A 21,193-nucleotide genomic window follows, 5' to 3' on the forward strand; every position below is an offset into this window, starting at 1 on the left:
CCTTGGAAGGGAGGTACTGATCTGCAGCCTTGGCAAAGCTGGAATCACTTCGACAGTAGAGCCATTGGTCTTCACTCCTGGCAGATTGTCCAGAAGGCAATCACTGAAGACTCCAAAAACTGAAGTATGGTAACCTGATTTTTAGAAGAAAACACCACTATATTGTGAATTTTTCTGTTTCCTGAAAAGTTGAAAAGTACTAAGCTTACTAGCGAGATCTCACCAGTCTTTCTGCTACCCAAACCACCCACCACCTTCTCTACAGCAGAATCTTCTCAGCACACAAAAATATGTAAAAGGTTTTCAAATGCCCTAAACAACATTTATAACTACACGACAGCATACAAACAACACATGTATGCCCTTGTATCTGTGACATATAAAATAAATTTTAAAAAGGCCATGATTTCTATCATGCATTATGGTAAGAATCCTTTACAAGATCAACATCACAAGTCATAGTGTAGACCAGCATTTTATATCACATCACCTAATCCACTGGTCCCCATAAAACTCATTACCCTTCAACATATGTTAACAGTTCCCTATTTCCTCCAAAAAGCATTTATAGGAAAGAGTCTCAACTGTATCCAGAAGCAAAGGATAAAAAAATCCTAAAGGAAATGAATTAGGAAAAAATAAGTACACATGCATACACACAGACATCTGCCATAAAAGACCATAGCTTATCCTCTGAAAGTTCAATTTAGTAGGGAAGCACCTCTACAACAATTCCTTACCAGGCAATATATATAAACTATATCTGAGGGAAAATTTGATACATTGACACACAAACGGTCACCAGGTACAAAAATCAATTCCTCTACTTGCAATAATTTTTTTTTGCATGTGGAACTAAAAGCAGACAACTACAGCATAAATGCTCTGAATGTTTTGATGCTATTCTGTATTTACTGAAATAGTTTCTGAGAGGGGAAAAAAAAATCAAATTAAGAATTATTTTATAAGCAGACAGAAAAGCACTTAAGAAAAACTCAGAACAGTTTCTTCCAGTTCAAAGCCATCTTCTTTTGGTGTTTAGCTTTATTAAAATGGTTCTTTTCCTGTAACTCTGTATTCCAGGAACATGTACCTAAAATTGTGCTGGTAAGATGATTCAGCCCTACTATGTGCTAAAGCTATCATCTTCACATATCCCTCCTTTTCCAGGAGACTGATCTGCTCATTTTCTACAAAAGCTCTTTACTTCTCTTTACTCACTACAGACACAACGTTATTTAGGCTTCTTAATGAAATGATATCTCAACTGCAACAGACTACACACATTGGCTAAATCCTTTCTACAGAAGAAATCTGCAAAAAATTTCTGTAATCTTACATGAACACGATTAATTAAGAAAAACTAACTGCAAGATTATCTTCTGCATTCTCATGAAAAAATTTGAGTAATCCTCCTCAGAAGCTTTCCAAATGAAAGCATTAATAAAGAGGAGTTTGAGTTCATTATCCTTTTGCTCTCATACAGAAGATACTGTAAATATGTGTTCATTACTGCTGTTGCAACCAAGTGATTTATCAGGCTATGTTTTTAATGCAGTCTAGTATAGAAAACATTTATGGGTTTGGGTTTTTCTTTTCCTTACCCAGAGGAATTCAGAGTGGCAAATACTTACGTGACATACAAACTTACATAATCCACAGAGATGTAAAACACATGGTTGTTCACTAGGAAGAGAATGACTATAAGATACTGCTTACCATTGACAGTGATCTGACCAGTAGTTTGAGGAACACCGACAAGAGTTACTGGATAGAGACCAGATTCTGCAGGTAAAGAAAGAGCTGCAGGAAGAGACTCAAATTCTACTCCTGTTGTCAAGAGACCCTGAAAAAGTCAAGAGAATCACAGATAAATCCACTTATGATATACACTAACATTTTTATGATATATACTTAAAATTCTAATGTCTTGCATTGTATCACCCAAACTTTTATGATTCATTCCAATTTGCTCGTAGCAGTTATTTTGGTTTTTAAGTTCCAGTGACTGAAGCATGCATCTAGAAATATGGCAAGATCTGTATTCAATGTGTTTCAGAGTCTCAGGTGGGAACAATGTATGAAAAATAAAAATTTATACCCAAGCACAGTAAAAATAACCAGTGATATATCTGCATGTTGGTGTTTTGTACCTAATTTAATTGTACCTGTGACCTTACTTATATATTTGCTTATATTTTGGACAGTGGCAATCAAACATCAATAGTGGCTCTTCTTAGCTTTAATTAAAGTTCCTGGGTAGAAAATATTTATCTATGGGGAGGAAAAAAAAAAGTATTTACAGATAATAAAGCAAGACTAGCTTTACCATCCAACCTTAATGTTTCAATGAGTTGGAATAAGGCATTCATTTTGCTACACTGATCCTCTATCAAGCCTACATGCCCGCAGTCGCACTGTATGATTTACTCCTTTAGTGTCAGGGACATCTTTTAGCATCCTGTATTTAAAACACGGGACAAAAGAAATTAAGCAGAAAGAAAATAATTATGTAACAAACTTTTTAAACACAGCATTACTGTACTTAGCAGACTGAGGGTTATTTTAACCTTGGTTAATAAATTTAAGATGCTTGAACACAGAACATACTGTTACAAGTAAGAAATGTAATGTTGTAAAGCACGTAAGTCTAAGTTACCAGCTGCTTTTCTATACACAGAGATTTACTTTTTTTTTTTTTTTTTTTTTTTAATAAAGACACCATCTAAATATCTCCATCAATTAATGCAGAAAGTACAGCTGGATTGATCCTTAACTCCATGAGAAAGCTTCACAGGAACTCAAAACTCTATGAAAAAGGTACACGCTATGAACTATAAAACCCTACAAAAAAAGTAAAGATAGATGAAAAAATTCATTTTTCGAGCCACCAAAAACCACTAAGAGACTGAGGACTGAACAAGGAGTTTAAGCAGCAGCAATGCTAGCTGCACAGTGCCACACCACCAGCACTGCTTCCCTCTGAAAACATCTCTATCTGCCTAGTTTTTAATTCAATTGGGTTTTGAATGGTGCACCTCTAATGTTCGTGTCAGCTGTAAAAGGCAGACTAGCCATCTGATGTTTCTAATTCCAATTAGAAATTAGGAAAATTGATACTTGTATAACAAGTACTTAAAAAAACACAAATGGCACCACCAGAATTACTCAGCCAGTGACCGCAACCTGACCTGTCATATATATTAAGTCTTTAATGGCCTGATTTGCATTTGGAGTAACCACCAGCAAAAGTCTTCTTCAAGCAATTCCTAGATATTACCCAAAATCAACCTACCAGCAGTCAAAACCCAATCAAATTAAAAGCCGTTACCAGAATTTATTCCTTCCCAGGAAAGCAGTGTGCCTTCTGGAAAATTAAGAACTATCTTTATGTACATTCTACATAACTAAATACATGCTTTGCGACTAAGATTTTTAACAGCAAAGTTCTAAACACACCAGAAAGCAAACTGAACACCTTTGTGAGGTTCTCTTGATTCCTCTCCTACCAAAGATCTGATGTCATCAAGACTATAATATACCCAAAAGCTGTAAAATCCTTCATTCTAGAAATTTCTTCTTTGTAGACTCAGTACTGTTGATACAACACCCAATTCCTTATTATTGAACAAAATCAGATTTCATCAATTTAATTATAAAAAAATGCTGGGTCAAACCCTCATTTCTACTGAATTGTAGTTTTCTCCCAGTTTCACGTAAGAGACTTCAGCTGTCAGAAACAATCCACAAAAACGTAAGTAAAAACCTACTTCTGTCTTCCTCTATATTCACCATGCAGCCTATCAGAGCACTAACCCTTTTTGATTCCCACTTCATAAATGCAAGCTCGATCACTACATTTCAAAAAGGTATGTTTATGTAGCTGGGAGTTTAAACAGGCCGTATTCGCACTCTTGGTGAAATACTCCTCACAATATTTCAGGATAAGGCTATCAAAGTAATTACTTCAATAACTAGCCAATAAAAACTGATTTTAGATATGATGAAACATAGTTCATTGCATATGACTGACCATGAATCCTTTCAGTGGGATTCATTCCACAGGAATGGGGTGAGCATTCACACTTTAATACTGACTTAGCCTGAGTCTTCATAACAACCACTCTGCTTTTGCTGAAGCAAATCTTAGAACATGAACAAAAGGTGATGCCACACACACTCCAAAACTCACTTTTAAAACAGGTATAGACAGGGATGTAAGATTATTTCAGTCCCAAAAGCACTGAAGTATCACTTCAGTATCACTGGCCAAATGTTCAAATATATCTGAATTATTCAGTATTTAACTAAATTCAAGGACTTAAAAGTCCTAAAAAATCAATGACAAAAAAGCCCCTCCAACATCTTGTTTAGTACCACTTATAGCAAAATGTAAACAAACAGAACTGACAGGGACTCCTAAGTATTATCCGACCCACCTCCCTACTCTGAAGCAGAACCAACTCCACATGAACCATTCCCAGCATGTTTATCTAGGAAGTTTGGGAATTTCCCTCAGTGGTATTCTCTAAGGGATTAGGTAACTCAATTGTGGTGGTGTGCTCCCGCCCCCATGCTGACCTTTGTTTCTGTGACAACGCTCCAAGTGATAACCACCTGTGGCGGTCAAAATGGCTGCATCTGGTCATGCTGGCTGTGTCTGGCTCGAAGTGGATAATGACACGATAGGCAAAGTTTAATTTGAGCAATATACCCCCTAACACTGCTGGCCAAGGTCCAACTTAAGCCCAGTTTGAAAGAAACTAACTTCTGTAGTCAGTATGCAAATATGACTATCAATCAATCATCTTACTCCATCAATAGTGGACAGCTCAGGGCCTGGCGAGCTCTCCTGCATGGCAGCAGGCTGCACACCAGGATCTCCCCTTGAGTAGGGGCACCTCTCAAAGTTACTCCTCGAGGGTAAGAGATTCCTTGCTGCAACAGGTCGTTGGTAAGTGATTAACAGCATGCTAAACTTTGAAATCTTAGCTAAGTGGTACAAAGGATAGATTGTGCACATATAATCCTTTAGACATAAACCATTGACCAAGTCTGAGACTAAGTCTGGATCCAGCTACAGCTAAACTCTCCCCTGAGAAGGAGTTGAGAAGGCAAGCGGGTCCTTTCTGAACTCATGACTCACCGGGAGGGTCTCCCTGACAGTTTTGTCTGACCCTGTCCTCTGTGCAGCAATTACTCAAGTGCACCTTGCCACCAGATCTTGTTAAACCACTGTCACATTTCCTATCAAGCTTTGTTAAATCGCTATTTTATAACAATAAACATATTGGTACTTCCCCCTTATGAGTGAGGTGTGTCACTCCATCCGAGACATTAACGCAGCGGTTAAACTGGAAAGCCTTTCCAGTTCAAGCTTTCTCATAATACTACACTGAACTTGTCTTGTAGTAATTCATACACATCATTATTTTTTCCATTCCTAGCTAAGTCCCCAAACCAGCCAGTGTAACAAGTGCCTATAAATATATACAAAATGCTAAGAAATTACAATGCCATTGCAAAACTACAGTCAGGTCACTTCTCTGAAATATGGGAAGTTCTTTGTTAAAACATGGTCCTACTTAGCCCAGTTTTCCTTAGGGCAAGGGGTAGAGGGAAGCAATGAGTAAATACAGCCTTCTCTCATGTTCTTACTTCTCCACTTCATATTTTTACTCAAGCTGCATGTCAGGACATACATTTATACATCCCTTTCACTTCCTGCAGTATAACCAATTTTGTGTTCTTACTTCATATGAATCAGTATCCCAACCCAGCAATTAGGCATCCTCCATGATCAAGTTGGATTGAGGGGATGTGTGGGAAGGCACTGCCCTGAAAGCCTTTCAGGGTTCTGTAAAGGAAAAAATAACCTCAAGGCAGACCATAAAGCAGCACAGTCTCAAGAATCACATCTGAAGTGGCCATACATGCACATATACAAGCTGCCATACTACCCCAAAGTTGCCAACCAAAAACCTCACTGCCCAGCCGCAGTTTCAATCTATGACACCTATGAGCTCCCTCATTGCAGGGAATTGAGGCTTGGAATGGATCACGGCCAAGTAATCCTGGAGAAACTAAAAGATCACAATAGGGAAACGAACTCAGAAAAATTAAATACATCAATGGTAATATGGTAATATTTTTAAAGGCTAATGGTCAAGGTTCAGGAAAAACAATGATTACAACCCAGCTGTCAGAGAAGAGCACCTTCCTCACCAAAGGTTTTAAATTGAGTATGTTCAGAGCAGACAAAATTCAGAGAAAAATCAAGATAAATACAGGCAGTAACAGACAAAAAGGTACATGAATGTATCTGGAGTACAATCACCCCAAATATGCACATCCTTATGGACAAGATGGAAGAGTTACTATTATGAGAAATTGCTAGTATTAAAATGGTTTAATAACCGCGGAGGGGGGTGGGGGTGGGGGGAATTGGTATGTACAGTGTACATTCTTCCCTAACCCCTGAAATTATATTAAAATGACACCCTTGGATCATGCTGATCACAAAAATAGCATTGTTGATCACAAGTAACTGCTAAAGCAAAGTCCTCAGCACAATTTTTCTTGTAATGCATTACGATTGCATTCTCAGCCTACTCTCTAACAACAAAACCCATGAAAACAAAAAGATTTTTCTAGAGAACAAATACAATGCAAATGCCAAAACACCTGCACATACCATGACTGGACTAGAAATTGAAGAGCCTCAAGTGTGTTACCACACAAAGGAGAATACAACATTTGTTTCTCTCATTATGAGAGTTTTACTTTTCAGTAAAACTTAAGTTTTTAGAAGTAAAGATATAAAGAAAGCATAAAAAGTCATCAAAATCGAAAAAAAACAATATAAACCTCAACTAGGCTTTGGAGTTCCAGATATGAATTGAAATCAAGATACTTACCCTTAAAACATAACCCACACAAGTAAGTTTTAAAAGACATGACATATCTAGAATGTCTGAAAGACATTTTCAATATCAGCTATTTGTTGAATAGCACAATTCAGCAATATTTGCCCAACATTGCCCTCTGGTGCCTAAAAAGTTTTTAGTTTAATAGTGAAAATCAAGGCTGAAGTACTGTCCTATCCTTTACCTAAACAAAACAAAATAAACAAATTAAAAAAAATATTTATGTTGTATTATGTTAGATTTCTTCTCTCTAGAGTCTTATACATTATTTCAAGTAACAATATTTAGTAATCTTTAGTAGTCACTGCTCTTTCTGGCCTCACAGGAAAAGTGTACCGGTACACAACGTTTCCTCCAGGGAATATATGAATCACACAAAAAAAACCCACAATTTTACATTTCCTTGTATTCTTATAAAACAATTTAAATTGTCTTAGAGTGAATACATGCATGCTATTATCACACATCACTTCAAACCTCGATTCAGTTTTAGAGAAACAACTCATACGTAAATGGTAGCGTTCAGGGATGCTGTTAAAAACACGTATGTAACTGCTTTTTTTAGGCTTTACTTACAAATCCTGAAAGGCAATCATTCTTTTTCTAAAGTAACACTGCCCTCAAAGTTAGTTTTCCTGCTACACATACTTTGTATATTGTTACCTAATACTTCACACAAAAATCACCAATATTCATTTAAAAGAAAATTTTCCCCCTACTATTTCTAACAAGGTTCTTTTAGGCAGACCTAGAAAACACCAAACACAACCGTTTTTATACTCCTCCTCCTTCACCTTTTTTGTATACAGTCTTGCCAAATATAGCTTCAAATAAATGTAGTGTATCAGTAAGTAAATATTCTCTCAAGATGGCAGAAACAGTACGAAGATGTGAACGCACTAAAGAGCAGTTCATGGAAACAATTTAAATGATAATAAGCGAAGTTACGAGACTGATTATACATAAAAAATTATCAAAATTTTAGATGGTATTTTTACACATCAAAATAGAGCTCTGGGCTAATGGTATAGTTTTGCAGTTTATGAAAAAAAACCCCAGCCATTCTTATAGCATCATTAATCAAAATACTACACTTAAATCATCTGCAAATAACTACACACTCCTACAGAGAACTACAAAACCAAGGCTTTCTTCTTGAATAATGATTTAATACTATAAATTACATTATCCACGTGTTTTGGGGTTGTAATTTTTAGTTTAACAGTATTAATTTATTAAATGCAGTTCACACTGCTCTGTATATATTGTAGCCTTCTTAGAGCCACAGCTATATTTTCTACAATAAGTGTAGAAAAAAAAGCTTTCACTCAAATAACATTGCCTAAAAACTTCTCAGGGTTTTTGGGGGTTGGTTTTTGGTTGTGGTTTTGTTGGGGCTTTTTTTTTTTTTTGGGGGGGGGGGGGTGCTTTTAATAAGGTAAACTTATTTTTCAAGTTTGAGAAACAAAGGAAAAAGTAGTTGAAATCTTAGGGGGCAACACAGTTTGCAGTGCATCTTCACATGCATTTTATTTTAACGGTAGAACTCATTAGACTGTACCATGATTTACTGCTTTAAACATTTGTCCCAATATACAAAATAAATCCATCAAAGATTTCCCAGGATTTTTTTGAAGGCCTGAAATCTGAAGGTCATTTTTACCTGGACAGAAAAAAAGGCTTAGTAAAACTGCAAAAGATGTAGAGGCTATCATTCACATACCTGAACAAGTCTATACAGAAATCAATATTCATGGGAGAAAAAGCGGTATGTATGTACACTTACTTACAGCTGAACATCACATCTCCTGTTAACCTGGGCTCCACCACCAGGGTAACAAAACTATTCAGTCTAATGCATTGCATCAAAGCTAATTAGGCTCATTTTTGTGTGTCTCTCACTCTGTTGATTTAAGGTACCTGCTAGATTTTATTAAACCATTTCCTCTGATCACCGCTATGATCTCCCCTAGTTTGCTTTACTGACTGAAACACACAGTTGTTGGACCTAATCACTTCCATATTCCATGATTAAACACTTCCATTTGTCATTTTACAAACGCTATTCCACCTTTCAATAGATCAGCCTTCTAATTATATGGACAAAACAAAAGCATACAATAGAACAAGACAAGAAAAGTAACACGGAAACGGGACACAAATGAAGATCAGATATCTACATAGCATCCCAAATTATGAATATGCATGACAAGGAATAAACAGCAAGAACAAAGACAGGCAAAGAACTTTGAGAATAATAAAGTAAAACAACAACAAAAAAATCAACTTTTCAGACAGTACAGGGCTTACCATCTGAGCAACACTGACCGAAGTCTTGCATTCACAATCTCGCGTCAAGTCTAAAAATTCAATTTCTTTTACTTAAGCACACCTTAATTAAACTACATGTACTTAGCATCAATACTTCCAACAATGAAAAAAGCTAAAGAAGCCTTTCAATGGAAGGGAATTGTTCTATTCAACAGCTTGTGCTCAATACCAAGTTGTTTACCACCACAACTTTCAGCCATACCAAACAAGAAGACACATTAGAAAGTTTGGATCAATACTTCCAGCATTCATTTAACGTGAAACAAGTAAGCTAGCAGACAACAAATCATAAATTGTAAGACGAGGGAAAGGGGAAAATTAGAAAAAAAGGAATAAGACTACAGATTTCAGGACAGTTAACGTGTTGCTGAATGGTGAACCATTAAAAGGATAAAGAACAAAGGAACTCAAGCCATGGAGAACTGAAAGAACAGCCAGTCACTGGAAACAAGCTCGATCAAGTAGTCATACAGCAAAGGTAAGGTGCTGAGTCATACAGATGGAAAACAGTTGTGGGATAAACAAGCTGAAAATACCACTAAATGACAGAAAAAGATACGCCTGCTATGAAAACTATTCTATGAGACTAAATAATATGAAAGAATGTGATACATGATGAAGAATCAAACAAGGGGGCATGGGGACTGCAGGCATGAGTACATGCTAATAACAAACCAAAACATTTTAAAATATTAAACACCACTTTGAATTATTAAAATAAAAACAAAAGAGCTTCTTCTGGTGATAAAGTAATAACTATTCCCATATTCTAGAAAGCTCACAGATGTGACTGGAAAATTAGAACAATGTTGGCTGGAGGGAAATGCCAGAAGCCCTCTTGCCCAGCCCACTGCTCAAAACAGCACCCACTGAGGGTAGTTTAGGGGTTTCACTGTCCTATACACTCAAGTTTTGAAGATTTCTAAAGATGAAGAAACCACATTCCCTCTGGGCAACCAGTTCCAGTGCATGAATTATCCTCATGATTGCAAAAAGGGAATTTTTTTTTTATTATTATTTGGAAAGTCTTCCAGTGCTGCAGTGTGTTCATTGACTCTCACCCTTATGCTGGGCACCTCTGGGAAGAGTCTGGCTCCATTTTCACTGCACCTTCCCATCTGGGGATTGAGGAAAGCAATAGGAATACCCAAGTATTCTTCTCTTCTACAAACTGAACAGATGCGGATCTTTGACCCTGCCCTCATCTGCCATACGCTCCAGCCTGCCAATCATCTTGCAATGCTGCTGGACTAATACCAGTATGTCAGTATTTCTGTTACACAGGGAGCTCAAAACTGGCCCTAGTTCTAAAGACATTGTCTCCCAAATGCCAAATCAAAGGGGAAAATTACTTTCCTTAACTTGGTGGCTAGTGTCTTGATACCACAGACAAATCAAGCAAAATCAACTAATTCCTACCAATGAGATGACATTAGCACACAGCAGAATTCCACAAAGCACTCTTCATGGAACACTGACTAAAGAATTACGTTAATCACTTCAATTATTTGTATCTAGTTTGCATGCCTGCTTCCTCTTATGCTTACCAATGAAACTGAAATTTAGTATTAATTCAAAGATAGAACTTTATCACACTAACAGTAAAAAGAAATATTCATGTTCCTACAATTAATTTGCTGAGGGAATCGATGGAGTGTACATCTATGCAAATAACTTTATTCTCAATTCTTAAGTGCACATCTATGCAAATAACTGTATTCTCAGTTCTTAAGTGCATGTAAGCACTCATAAGAAATTTCCTCATTAAGAAATTATCCAAACCCAGGTTTTTTAATATACAATTACATCACTGCTTACACAATACAAATTAGACCACAAATCAAAATGTTCTTGTATAAATTAATTCCTATATAAAGTCCTTTCTAACGCACAGCTTTACAATTACTTTTTCTATTCACTTCTAATAATTTGGAATACTGTGAGAGTTAAAGAGAAAATGCTGCTGAAGAAACCAGGTTATTTATTAGCTTCCAAGAACGAATTTTATAATGCTGTAAGCACAATCTTTGGGCATATTCATTTCCCATGGAAAAACACTGTATTACTGTGGCATATCATCAGTAATTTAGGTCAGATTGTTTGACTAGCCACTGCAGTAGACCTATCAATATAAAAACAAACAAAAAACCTGAGCATATAAATATGCACTGATTCATTTAGCCTAAGAGAACAATGGGCTTTAAGAGACGGGATTAATTTTTTAAAGCAATATTGAAGGTAAAAATGTTTAACATAAATGACAACACTGGGTTAGGACTGAGTGGAGATTAAGTTGGTTTGGTAGTTAGAGGATTTTAACCCTTCAATGGGTCACAACAACAAAAAAAATCCTGTTAGTTGGCATAAAAAGAGGAAAAAAACCAATTTACTTTCTTTCAGGATACACTGCAAGCAGTTGACTGAAGCAGTAGAGGGTTTGGGCTTGATGCTTCTAACCTAACACTCTTCTCTGGTATTCTAGTCTTTTTTTCCTCCCTCCTGATCATTTTATCATACATTGTTTTCAAATAACATATATCATTGGGAACAGCAGATGTGTGAGCGGAAGCTGCTATTAAAAAAACCAAAGCTTCTCAGAACTATTTTAATTCCTCAGATTTTTAAAAATGTTGTCAAACTGGGAATTTGAAAAGCTGAGATGAATGCAGGTTTTTTTAAATTACAGTAGCAATTATCTGGGGTTTGGGGATATAATTATTACTTGAAAACCAGTATATGTAAATTACGTAGCATGAGTTCTAGTCAATGCAGGAAGGTACATGTCTAACCGTAAAGCATTTAAACACTGAGTGGCAGAGATTTTCATTCCAATACCTCATCACCAACAAATGAGAAAACTGACAGTACTGCACTATTAAACTGAGGTTTTATTGGGTTAAACCATTTTTTTTAACTTTTGATTTATAGAAAACCTTATTTCAAAGTCCAAATGAGATTTTTTTCAGAAAAATAATAGAAGGGGAAGATTTATAAAGATACATACCATGTTTTCTACGCGGAGCTCAAAAGGCATAGGGTTGTACACCATCAACTGAACTTCACATACATCTCCCTGGACCCACTGGAAGTCTACATGAAATAATTATAGAATTAATGCAGAAATTACCTAATCATAGCATTATATAAAAGTAGCATCAGCTCAGCTGTCAGACTGCTATATTATCTTTATGGTCTTGCAGCCCAAGTCCTATTCAAGTGCACTGTGGGACACAAGCTATAAATCCCAGGCAAAGCAATGGGCTAAAGGACCAGAAGCATTCATTACTACTGGCAAAATTAACTCAGGCATCAATTCAAAACAGTACTTAAAGACATCCTTAATGTTTAACACTTAAAGGCTTACATACTTGGAGTCAGGTACAGAGTGCACCTCACTTTGGATATGTAAGTCTCAGATAAGAAGCAACCAGACAAGGCATGAGCATAACAGAAAGAAGGAAGTTAAAAATAACAGAAACAAGTCTTCATATAGACACAGCTGATGATAGGGAGTAAATAAAAAATCTTTCTAAATTAAGAGGGAAACAACTGCTCACCGGCAAGATGCCACCTCAGTTTCCTCCTACTAGTTTTCTTTGGGAAACAGTAAGTAGTTTGGGAGATGCTGTGGGAAGGGGAGATGACACTAGGTCTTATAGATACAGATTTTTTTTTGAGGTTCACAGAATGGAGACTTAAGCAATAACACAAATTATCAGGTAACTTGTGAAAACACTCAGGGAAGACCATGAACGAAAACAGGTCAGGTAGTATGATGTCCTTCCAGTTTATATCTCGCTACAAGAAACAGAGGTTCAACTTTAAAGACATTTCACCCTGTCAAATTTAAAATTTTGGTGTTTGGGTTTTATTGTTTGGGGGTTTTAAATTTTAGAAAATTAGAAGTTTATGGAAGTGAGGTCAGCAGCAGCAACACACATTCTGAGGTACTGTTCAATGCAGAAATATTTACATCAGCACTTCACAGACTTTTCAGCCCACAAGATTCAGTCTACCTTCTAAATGTCTCAGTTAACCACATGCACCCAACGTTCAGACTTAAAACTGAACGTGTCAAGATTCTCCACACAAGCTGAGGACCTCCAGTCCAAATAAACAACAAGTCATTTAACTGTATTAGTCAAATAAAACAGAAGATAATCCATAACATACATGGATTAACTTTTACTAGTTAAGTCAATAATTTTAACATACATTACTAACACCTTTTTACTAGGCTATTAGAAAGCGTCCCGTAAAAAAACCAGTATTATTAAGACTCTAATTCACAGTTGAAGCCATCTGTACTCTAATTGTACTTTCACAATCATTTACTATCTGATTACATTTTGCAAGCAATATTAGAGAGCTCAAGGGAGATGTACTTAATGCAAATGTTTTAACTCTAATTAATGCCAGTCGAAATTAAAAACATACATTCAGAGACAGTAACAGGTTATATTACTATGAAACCTGAAAAGCAAAACTGTTGATTAAAATAAAACATTCAAAAGTGCAACTGTATGAAATGCTCTGTAAATTTCTTTTTATTTAATTGCTTATCAGTCCGTGGCGTCTTACACATTCTGCAGTCCCCAACACAATGAATTACTCCTCTGAAGAAGTACTGTACAGAGCTTCAAAGGTATCTAAGCACTGAAGCCTCGTTACGGTTAACTGTACCAACACAGGCACTCATAGTAGCCAAAGTAGGTGCTTCAATCCTTCTAAATTGATTTTCGTATTGTAAGAACTACCACAAGATTGGAATGTCTTTTCTGAAAATACTTTCAATGTAACCAGTAAAAAGTGGTTTTGAAAATGTCGGTGACCAGAAAAACATTTCGGAAACCGGATTTCATCTAAGTGCTAAATCTAAACAAACACAAACTATTGATTTGTCTGATGCTTTAATATGTCTTCCCTTCCAAAAAGAAAGGATTCTACGCTCATTTTTTAATTTTTACAGATATGTTCCCTTCCTCAGTGTAGAATACTCCCTGAACTACCCCTTACAATAGTACCGCAACCAGGAGAAGCCAATGCCAGCAGCACAAGCAGCTGCTGCCATGTGCTGAGAGGAGTGTCAGGCTTGTGAGACCCCCACCAGGTGCCTGAGGGGGTTTCTGGGCACCCAACCTTGGGCCATGTGTGGGAAAGGCAGAGGCTCTCTTTCCACAAGGAACCACATGGAGAAGGCACATGGTAAGGGGTACAAGTTATACCAGGAGAGGTTTCATCACAAATGTAAGAAGGAAATTTTTAACAATGAGCACAACCATTTGCAGGAACAACCTCCCCAGGGACATGTTGGAGTCCACATCATTGGAGCTTTTCAAGATGTGACTGGACAGGGTGTTAGATAATCTCATCTAGGCTCCCCTTCCCATGAAATGTTGGACCAGAGGATCTTTTCAAGGTCCCTTCCAACCTGTTCTGTTCTAGGATTCTATGATTTATTTGCAGGGGGTCAAGGAAAAAAAGTAGTTAAAAAACTCCTATATATAGTCTCCTTATTCCACAGGAAAACATTACTAGTCCCTGCCATCACCAAACCTCCGGTTTCCTTTCCAAAAGGTCTAGCTGCCCCATGTAAAAGATGCCAGGGCAATGCTACAGAGTTGCTTCCTTGGGGTAAAAGCTTTTGAAAGGAAACATAAAATTAGTTTATATGGTCCTAGGTAAACTGCTATTTTTATATCATCTAATATAGGTATGACATTAGTTGCCAGATTTACTAACGAAACTATATTATACATTCGTGCTATCAGCATTTTAAAACAAAAAAACACTCTGTCAAAAATCAGTACTTTTCTTATGACTAGCGTTCTGTTAAAGCAATTTTACCAGAATATAATTACCCCATTTATTGTTTCCAATCAACCTGAAAGCTGAAAATGTTTCCTCAAGACTTTCTAAGTGTTTTGTTTCCCTTTGTTTTGTCAGCACTACTTGATTTTCTTTGCTCTAACAATAATTTAACCTAAATATGGCTTACATATTTCCATGTAAGAAAAACATAGTTCATTTGTTATTGTCATTGGTTTTAATTAAAGTTAAATACCTGTCATTAAAATGTTCTCATTAGTTTCAAAGTTTATTAAATTTCTCAGCTTCTTTCAAGGGAAGTATCTGCTTTTTATTTTGTATATTCTTTTGTTTGCGAAACCTTGCATGAAACATTAGAGGCTTTTAAAAGTGAATGCACTGTGCATATACTTCAAAAGACAAACGTTTTACAGGATCAGAAGCCGTTCAGACATCTCCTTAGGATAAATAAAAACCCAAAAGGAGAAACTTTTCTGTATAATATAAAACTCCTATGGTACACACAGCACAAACAAATGTGTTTCAACAAATGCAGGTTCCTTTAGTATCCATCAAGGAACAGGAATACTGCATAATACAACTGTTTGACAAGATCAGCAGTAAGGCTATAATTAAATGAAAAAAACCCATAAAATCATAGAATCATTTAAGTTGGAGAAGACCTTTAAATCAAGTCCAATCATTAACCTAGTACTGCCAAGTCCAACATGACTAGGTATACCCAAGAGATTAAATGTTGCAAACCTAATTGTGATCAATTTTTAAGCAAATTAAGAGAAATAATATAAGCTATTTTCCAAATAGTTCCTTAATGAGAAAGCACTTTAAGATCTTCCCACATCTATATTTTTAATATTTCTTACCCTTTACTTAATTTTTATCTTTTTTTTTTAATTTATCCTTTACCTTTTCAAATCGAAGTAGTACTGCAGCAAAGTAGCACTAATCCATGTCCATCCAAACTGCCAAATAATAATTCATACCTCTGCATATCTCCTAATTCTTCACGTTTCAACTATTTATTGAAAATACACATCATCATAAAACAAATTAGAAAATGTGCATGTTCTTCTCAAGGTGAGGGATATTCATCTTAATCATAATCGGGGCCCACAGCATAGGCACATTAAGTCCAACATCTAACCTAGAAGATGGTGTTGAAGGCAGCTGTGGCCCCACATGTTAGAACAAAGAAACCATACTGAGAGAGTCTCCGAGTATGGCTCTGCAGGCCAGGCACAATCCTGATGGGACAAGCCAAGTGTCTGCTACACCACTGGAGAAAATTCATTTTAAAAGTAGATGAAAGAGGACTGCCAGAAGGGTGAAAAAGGAGAGGCACAAAAAAGGAGAAGTCTCAGAGACCAATGCAATACACTGCAATACAAATATGCTATCAGTAACAAGAAACAGAGAATACAGGAAACGGAAAGCTTTCCCCACCTCTCTCATAGACATTCATGCTTGACGGAGGCAGGGAGCAGGGGACAGAAAGTTCAGGTGTTGAGGAACACACATGCCTGTCCTACTCCAAAGTTTCTGCCCTAGCTTGTTCCTGAACTACTTATTTGAAGAATTAGTTGTAGCCACTACTGACAATAACCTGCTAAATGTTTAGTATTTTGTAATTCAAAGCACAATACAGAAAATCTAACAAACCTTGATGACATTTCAAAGTATTGTTTCTCTACTATTCCTTTTATTTTTGGTGATTACACAGTACTAAAATCAGTGACTTAAGGAGCCAAGTTAAGATAAACAACATTCTGCAAATTTCTTTACTGAATTTTTTTTACAGTTCTACCCCATAGGCACACAAGACTTTTTTGTGCTGACACTAATGCTTATGTTAAAAATTATCATGCATGTGGTATGCACAAAAGCATACAAAACGGACTACCAATATTTGCAACTTAATCCAGGATTTTAAACAAGCCTTGTAATCTATTTCCAGTGGCACAATTACTGCACTGAACAGCTTTTTAATAGATGAAATAATCCTCTAGCAGAAAAATACCAGTATTCCAAACATTGTTTACAGGGCTTTTTTGATTTTTGCTGAACTGTCTTTAAGAAAAACAGATTAATCAGACAGTAAGCTATTCTAACTTTGAGTCCAGTCATAACAGGATATCAGCTAGATGCATTTTTGTTCTCCTGAAAGAGATAAACTGAAAACCCATTTTAAAATCCCAATGCTTTACCATTAGGATTCTGTGGGGGATAAACTAAGGCAGTCCATTCCTATGGATTTGCATCTTTTGTCCAAGAAACTGCAGTTCATTCATCTTAGTTTCTTCGTGTTCAGGATGATACACTTATCAGAAAAGGGGAAACCCCGTGCATCTAGCTCAGGACACCACACATCATAACTGGCTGAGTTGGGTGCTGCTAAACAGAGAACAGAATGTGTCAGAATTAAAGTTTGCCCTGATTTTGCTTTTGTTTGAGAAGAAGATAAAACTAGTTTATCTCCTCTGAAAATTAATTTTATTGTCTATGACAATATTCTATGTCTATGACAAAATGTCTATGACTTTATTCCTCTTTTGAATTTGAAATTGTCCCATGGAGAACAAAGCTTTTCTCCTTCAGGACTTTAGGCTAAAAACCTGATTAATTCATATTACAGAAAGTAATGTTCAGATTTGCTTCACCTGACCAAGAAAGATTTTCTAATTTCATAAAACAATGGAAATTACTGAAAAATATTCTCACCTATTTTCTTATTTCGTTCTTCCCCACGGCTGTGCGCAATAATTGGAGAATATATGAAGGGGCTTTTTGTTGACACATTCTGACCAAGTAGACTTTTCATTTTGTGAGGTCGGAGACTGGTTGGGAGGTTCAAGAGCTTCACAGATCTGTTGAGTAAAAATAATTTTAGATTTTATTCATTCTGGTTTATTTTATAATAGATGGTTGTGTTAAAAATTAACTGGTAACTACTAAATTACACTCTGAGCAGGTATGATGAGAACACCTGAAATGGGAAGCATGAAGTAAATACCTACAGTACAAATGTAATACCAACCCAAGGAAACCGAAGACAAAGTTTCAGAGAGCTCTCAGAAAACAAATACCAAAGGAAAAACATCTGTAGAAACCAACAATACCAAAACTAGGCAGGTTGGTGATTTGCAATCCAGCCATTAATTTACAAATTAAGTGTAGAGTGAACAGCAGATGCACAAGTCCAGTGCAGAAAACAACCAAATATTTAATTTAAACCCAAACTAAAAGCCAGATAAAATTTCATTGGACAATGATAACGTAAATAAAGAACTTCTCCAAGGTGAATAAAACAGATTTTCAAACAGTTTAAATGCACAGAGTTGCTTCTGGAAGGCCCAAAACATCTTAGAAATTTGAGTGGGTCTGCTAAGCAGCCAAAAAGAAATTAAAAACAGACAGAAAATGAGTAATTTATTAGACTATATCCCAGTTAAACCTAAACCCCTCCAATACCATGCAGTGAAAACACTGGCCTTCCAATGCTTATGGTAAATTAAAGACCAAGTAACGGGCATAAGAACAAGCAATAAATTAGTGGATATTCAGTAAAAGCAGCAGCATTATAAAAGTCTGTAAGGCTCCTTCGTTACTTAGAAGTCAGGAAGCAGAGAGGAAAGGAAACACAAAAGGTGTATAAAAGCATCATTCAGAATCACAGCTATTTTGCTACAGTTTATTAAGTTTGAAGTATTTGTGCTTTTAATTAAGAACATCATCAAGAGTAAAGAATCTCCCCTTTACAATCACTGATGGATTAATTCTCCAACTTCTTTAAAACTTGAAAATCAGGTAAAAAAAAAAAAAATCCTACAGAATAAAACTACCATTTTTGCTAACTGCTAGAGGCATCCCACCATAGTGAGGTAGACAAGCAAGAATAAAATAAAATGCTTACGTAACTTTCCAGCAGCAAACTTGCAAAAGATACTCAAAGATATAGTAGGCATACAGCAAGACATAAACAGCAGAGTCTAGCTATGACCCTAGGAGACTTCTAAAACCAATCAAGAGGCCAAGTGCAAGAATGCTAGAAAACCCCAACTTGTTCAAAGATAAAAACCGTTCTTCTCTTTCCTTCACCTACCTACCACAGTAAAACTTACCTCACCGGAATTATTTGATAATGCCATAATAAACCAAAGAGGTTTTATATGTTACAGTACATGATTAAGTTCTGATGTTTTAGGAAGTTCTTCAAATACTATGACAGGTGCTGTCCTGGTTTCAGCTGGTATAGAGTTAATTTTCTTCTTAGTAGCTAGTACCCTGCTGTGTTTTGGCTCTGATGTGAGAACAGTGTTGATAACCTCACTGATTGTTTTAGTTGTTGCTGGGTGATGTTTATACCAAATCAAGGACTTTTCAGTTCCTTGGGCCCTGCCAGCCAGAGGGCTGGAGGGACACGGGACATTGGAAGGGGACACAGCAGGACAGGTGACCCGAACTAACCAAAGAGATATTCCATACCATATGGCATCATGCTGAGTATATAAACTGGGGGAATGAAAAGGAAGGGGGGGACATTTGGCATTATGGCGTTTGTCTTCCCAAGTACCCGTTACATGTGCTGGAGCCCTGCTGTCCTGGGGATGGCTGAGCTCCTGCCTGCCCAGGGGAAGTGGGGAATGAATTCCTTGCTCTGCTTTGCTTCGCCTGCGTGTACAGCTTTTGCTTTACCAATTAAATTGTTCTTATCTCAACTCTTGAGTTGTACACTCCTTTCCGATCCTCCTTCCCATCCCTCTGGGTGGGGGGCAGTGAGCAAGCAGCTGTGTGGTGCTTGGTTGCCAGCTGGGGTTAAACCACAACACGTGCACTAATAAAGAAACCTGCCACCTTCAAGTGTAAAGATCGTAAACAGAACTTAAAATCAAGTGTCTTCATTTTGTAAAGCAGTTAAGTATTTTGAAAACAATTCTGCATCGTTTACATTTCCCAAAGCTACAGAATTATACTTAAATTTCAAAACAATAAACTCTTACTGAGAACATGAAAATCACGTTCTCAGCACAGTACAGAAACGTATCATCATTGCAACAAAGTACATACATACAAGAAAACCAAGATAATGTGCTACTAAAAACAACGAAGCTCTAAGGGTAACACTACACAGACATGTTACCTCTGTGATATAACACACCTATAAATTACTAAATAACACTAGAAGTATTTTGGAACAAGAAATAAAGCACATCCATATATTAACTGTTGGTGATACTTAGCATCATCATTCCAATCAATTGCAGAATAACAAAACAAGAAGCATGAGGAATAAACTATGACAGATTCCTGAATATTTTAAAACCTCTTCTGATCAAATTTTGTTACAAATTAGAATGCCACTTACAGCAAAATATGTGAACAGTATTTATTTGAGGAAAAAAAACCCATTAAATTTGATAAACTCCTAAAAAAAGGAATTTTATTTTCTATAGAGAGAGAAGAGAGAAGTACTTTGGCTCATACATCATTACTATATCAATATTGGTGGATAGGCTATTTTATCTTAGTGCACGACAGCAGAAGGAATGTTCTTCAACTACATATTAGACAGCTATACCCTCGCAGATCATACACAGAACACAGCAAATTTTTAAATTCCTTTGTGCAAAAAGCTTCAATAATGTAAATTTTCTAGCTCATGACCACGACCAACTGAATTCAAATGAGTGACAACAAAATAATTTCACTAGCTACCCAGAAGATCAAAATCTTTTACATGGAAAAAAACTGTGTTAATTAAAAACACCTTTGCTTAGCGGGAAATGAAAATAATTTAAAAAAAAAAACAAAAAACACCATTCTACTAAGTAAACAGAGGGTAGGAAAAAAATGGCACCAGGTATATTTAAAGTAGTAAGAAAAGTATACAGGGACAACTAAAAAACTCAGTGGTGTAAAGAGGAAAATTCTTCTTTTAAGTGTAAGAAAAAGCATTTTAACACAGGTAAGTTATGAAAATTCAAACAGTGCATCTATCAGGATAGAAAGACAATAAATTCTTCTGTATTTTATTTGAGAAAACACTAGATGATGATTTCACAGTATGCTGTGAGGGCATGCTTTCCAATTCAACGTGCTTTTAATTTACA

At 36.3% G+C, this 21,193-nt stretch overlaps 1 protein-coding gene across 11 annotated transcripts in view; it reads right to left on the bottom strand.

Annotated features, from left to right (window-relative positions):
• TRAPPC9 (trafficking protein particle complex subunit 9) overlaps positions 1-21,193 on the bottom strand; it is a gene marked incomplete at its 5' end in the record, with an annotated part of 509,504 nt that overhangs the window by 431,723 nt on the left and 56,588 nt on the right. For all 11 annotated transcript variants that reach the window (XM_080377735.1, XM_080377732.1, XM_080377736.1 and 8 more), the window contains 4 exons: positions 2-134; positions 1,720-1,846; positions 12,262-12,347; positions 17,805-17,950. In XM_080377735.1, coding sequence (XP_080233861.1) covers positions 2-134; positions 1,720-1,846; positions 12,262-12,347; positions 17,805-17,950 — 492 coding nt within the window. The remainder of the gene's footprint in view (position 1; positions 135-1,719; positions 1,847-12,261; positions 12,348-17,804; positions 17,951-21,193) is intronic.

The sequence above is a fragment of the Falco punctatus genome (genome assembly GCF_963210335.1).
Source record: "Falco punctatus genome assembly, chromosome: 3".
Lineage (NCBI taxonomy): Eukaryota > Metazoa > Chordata > Aves > Falconiformes > Falconidae > Falco > Falco punctatus.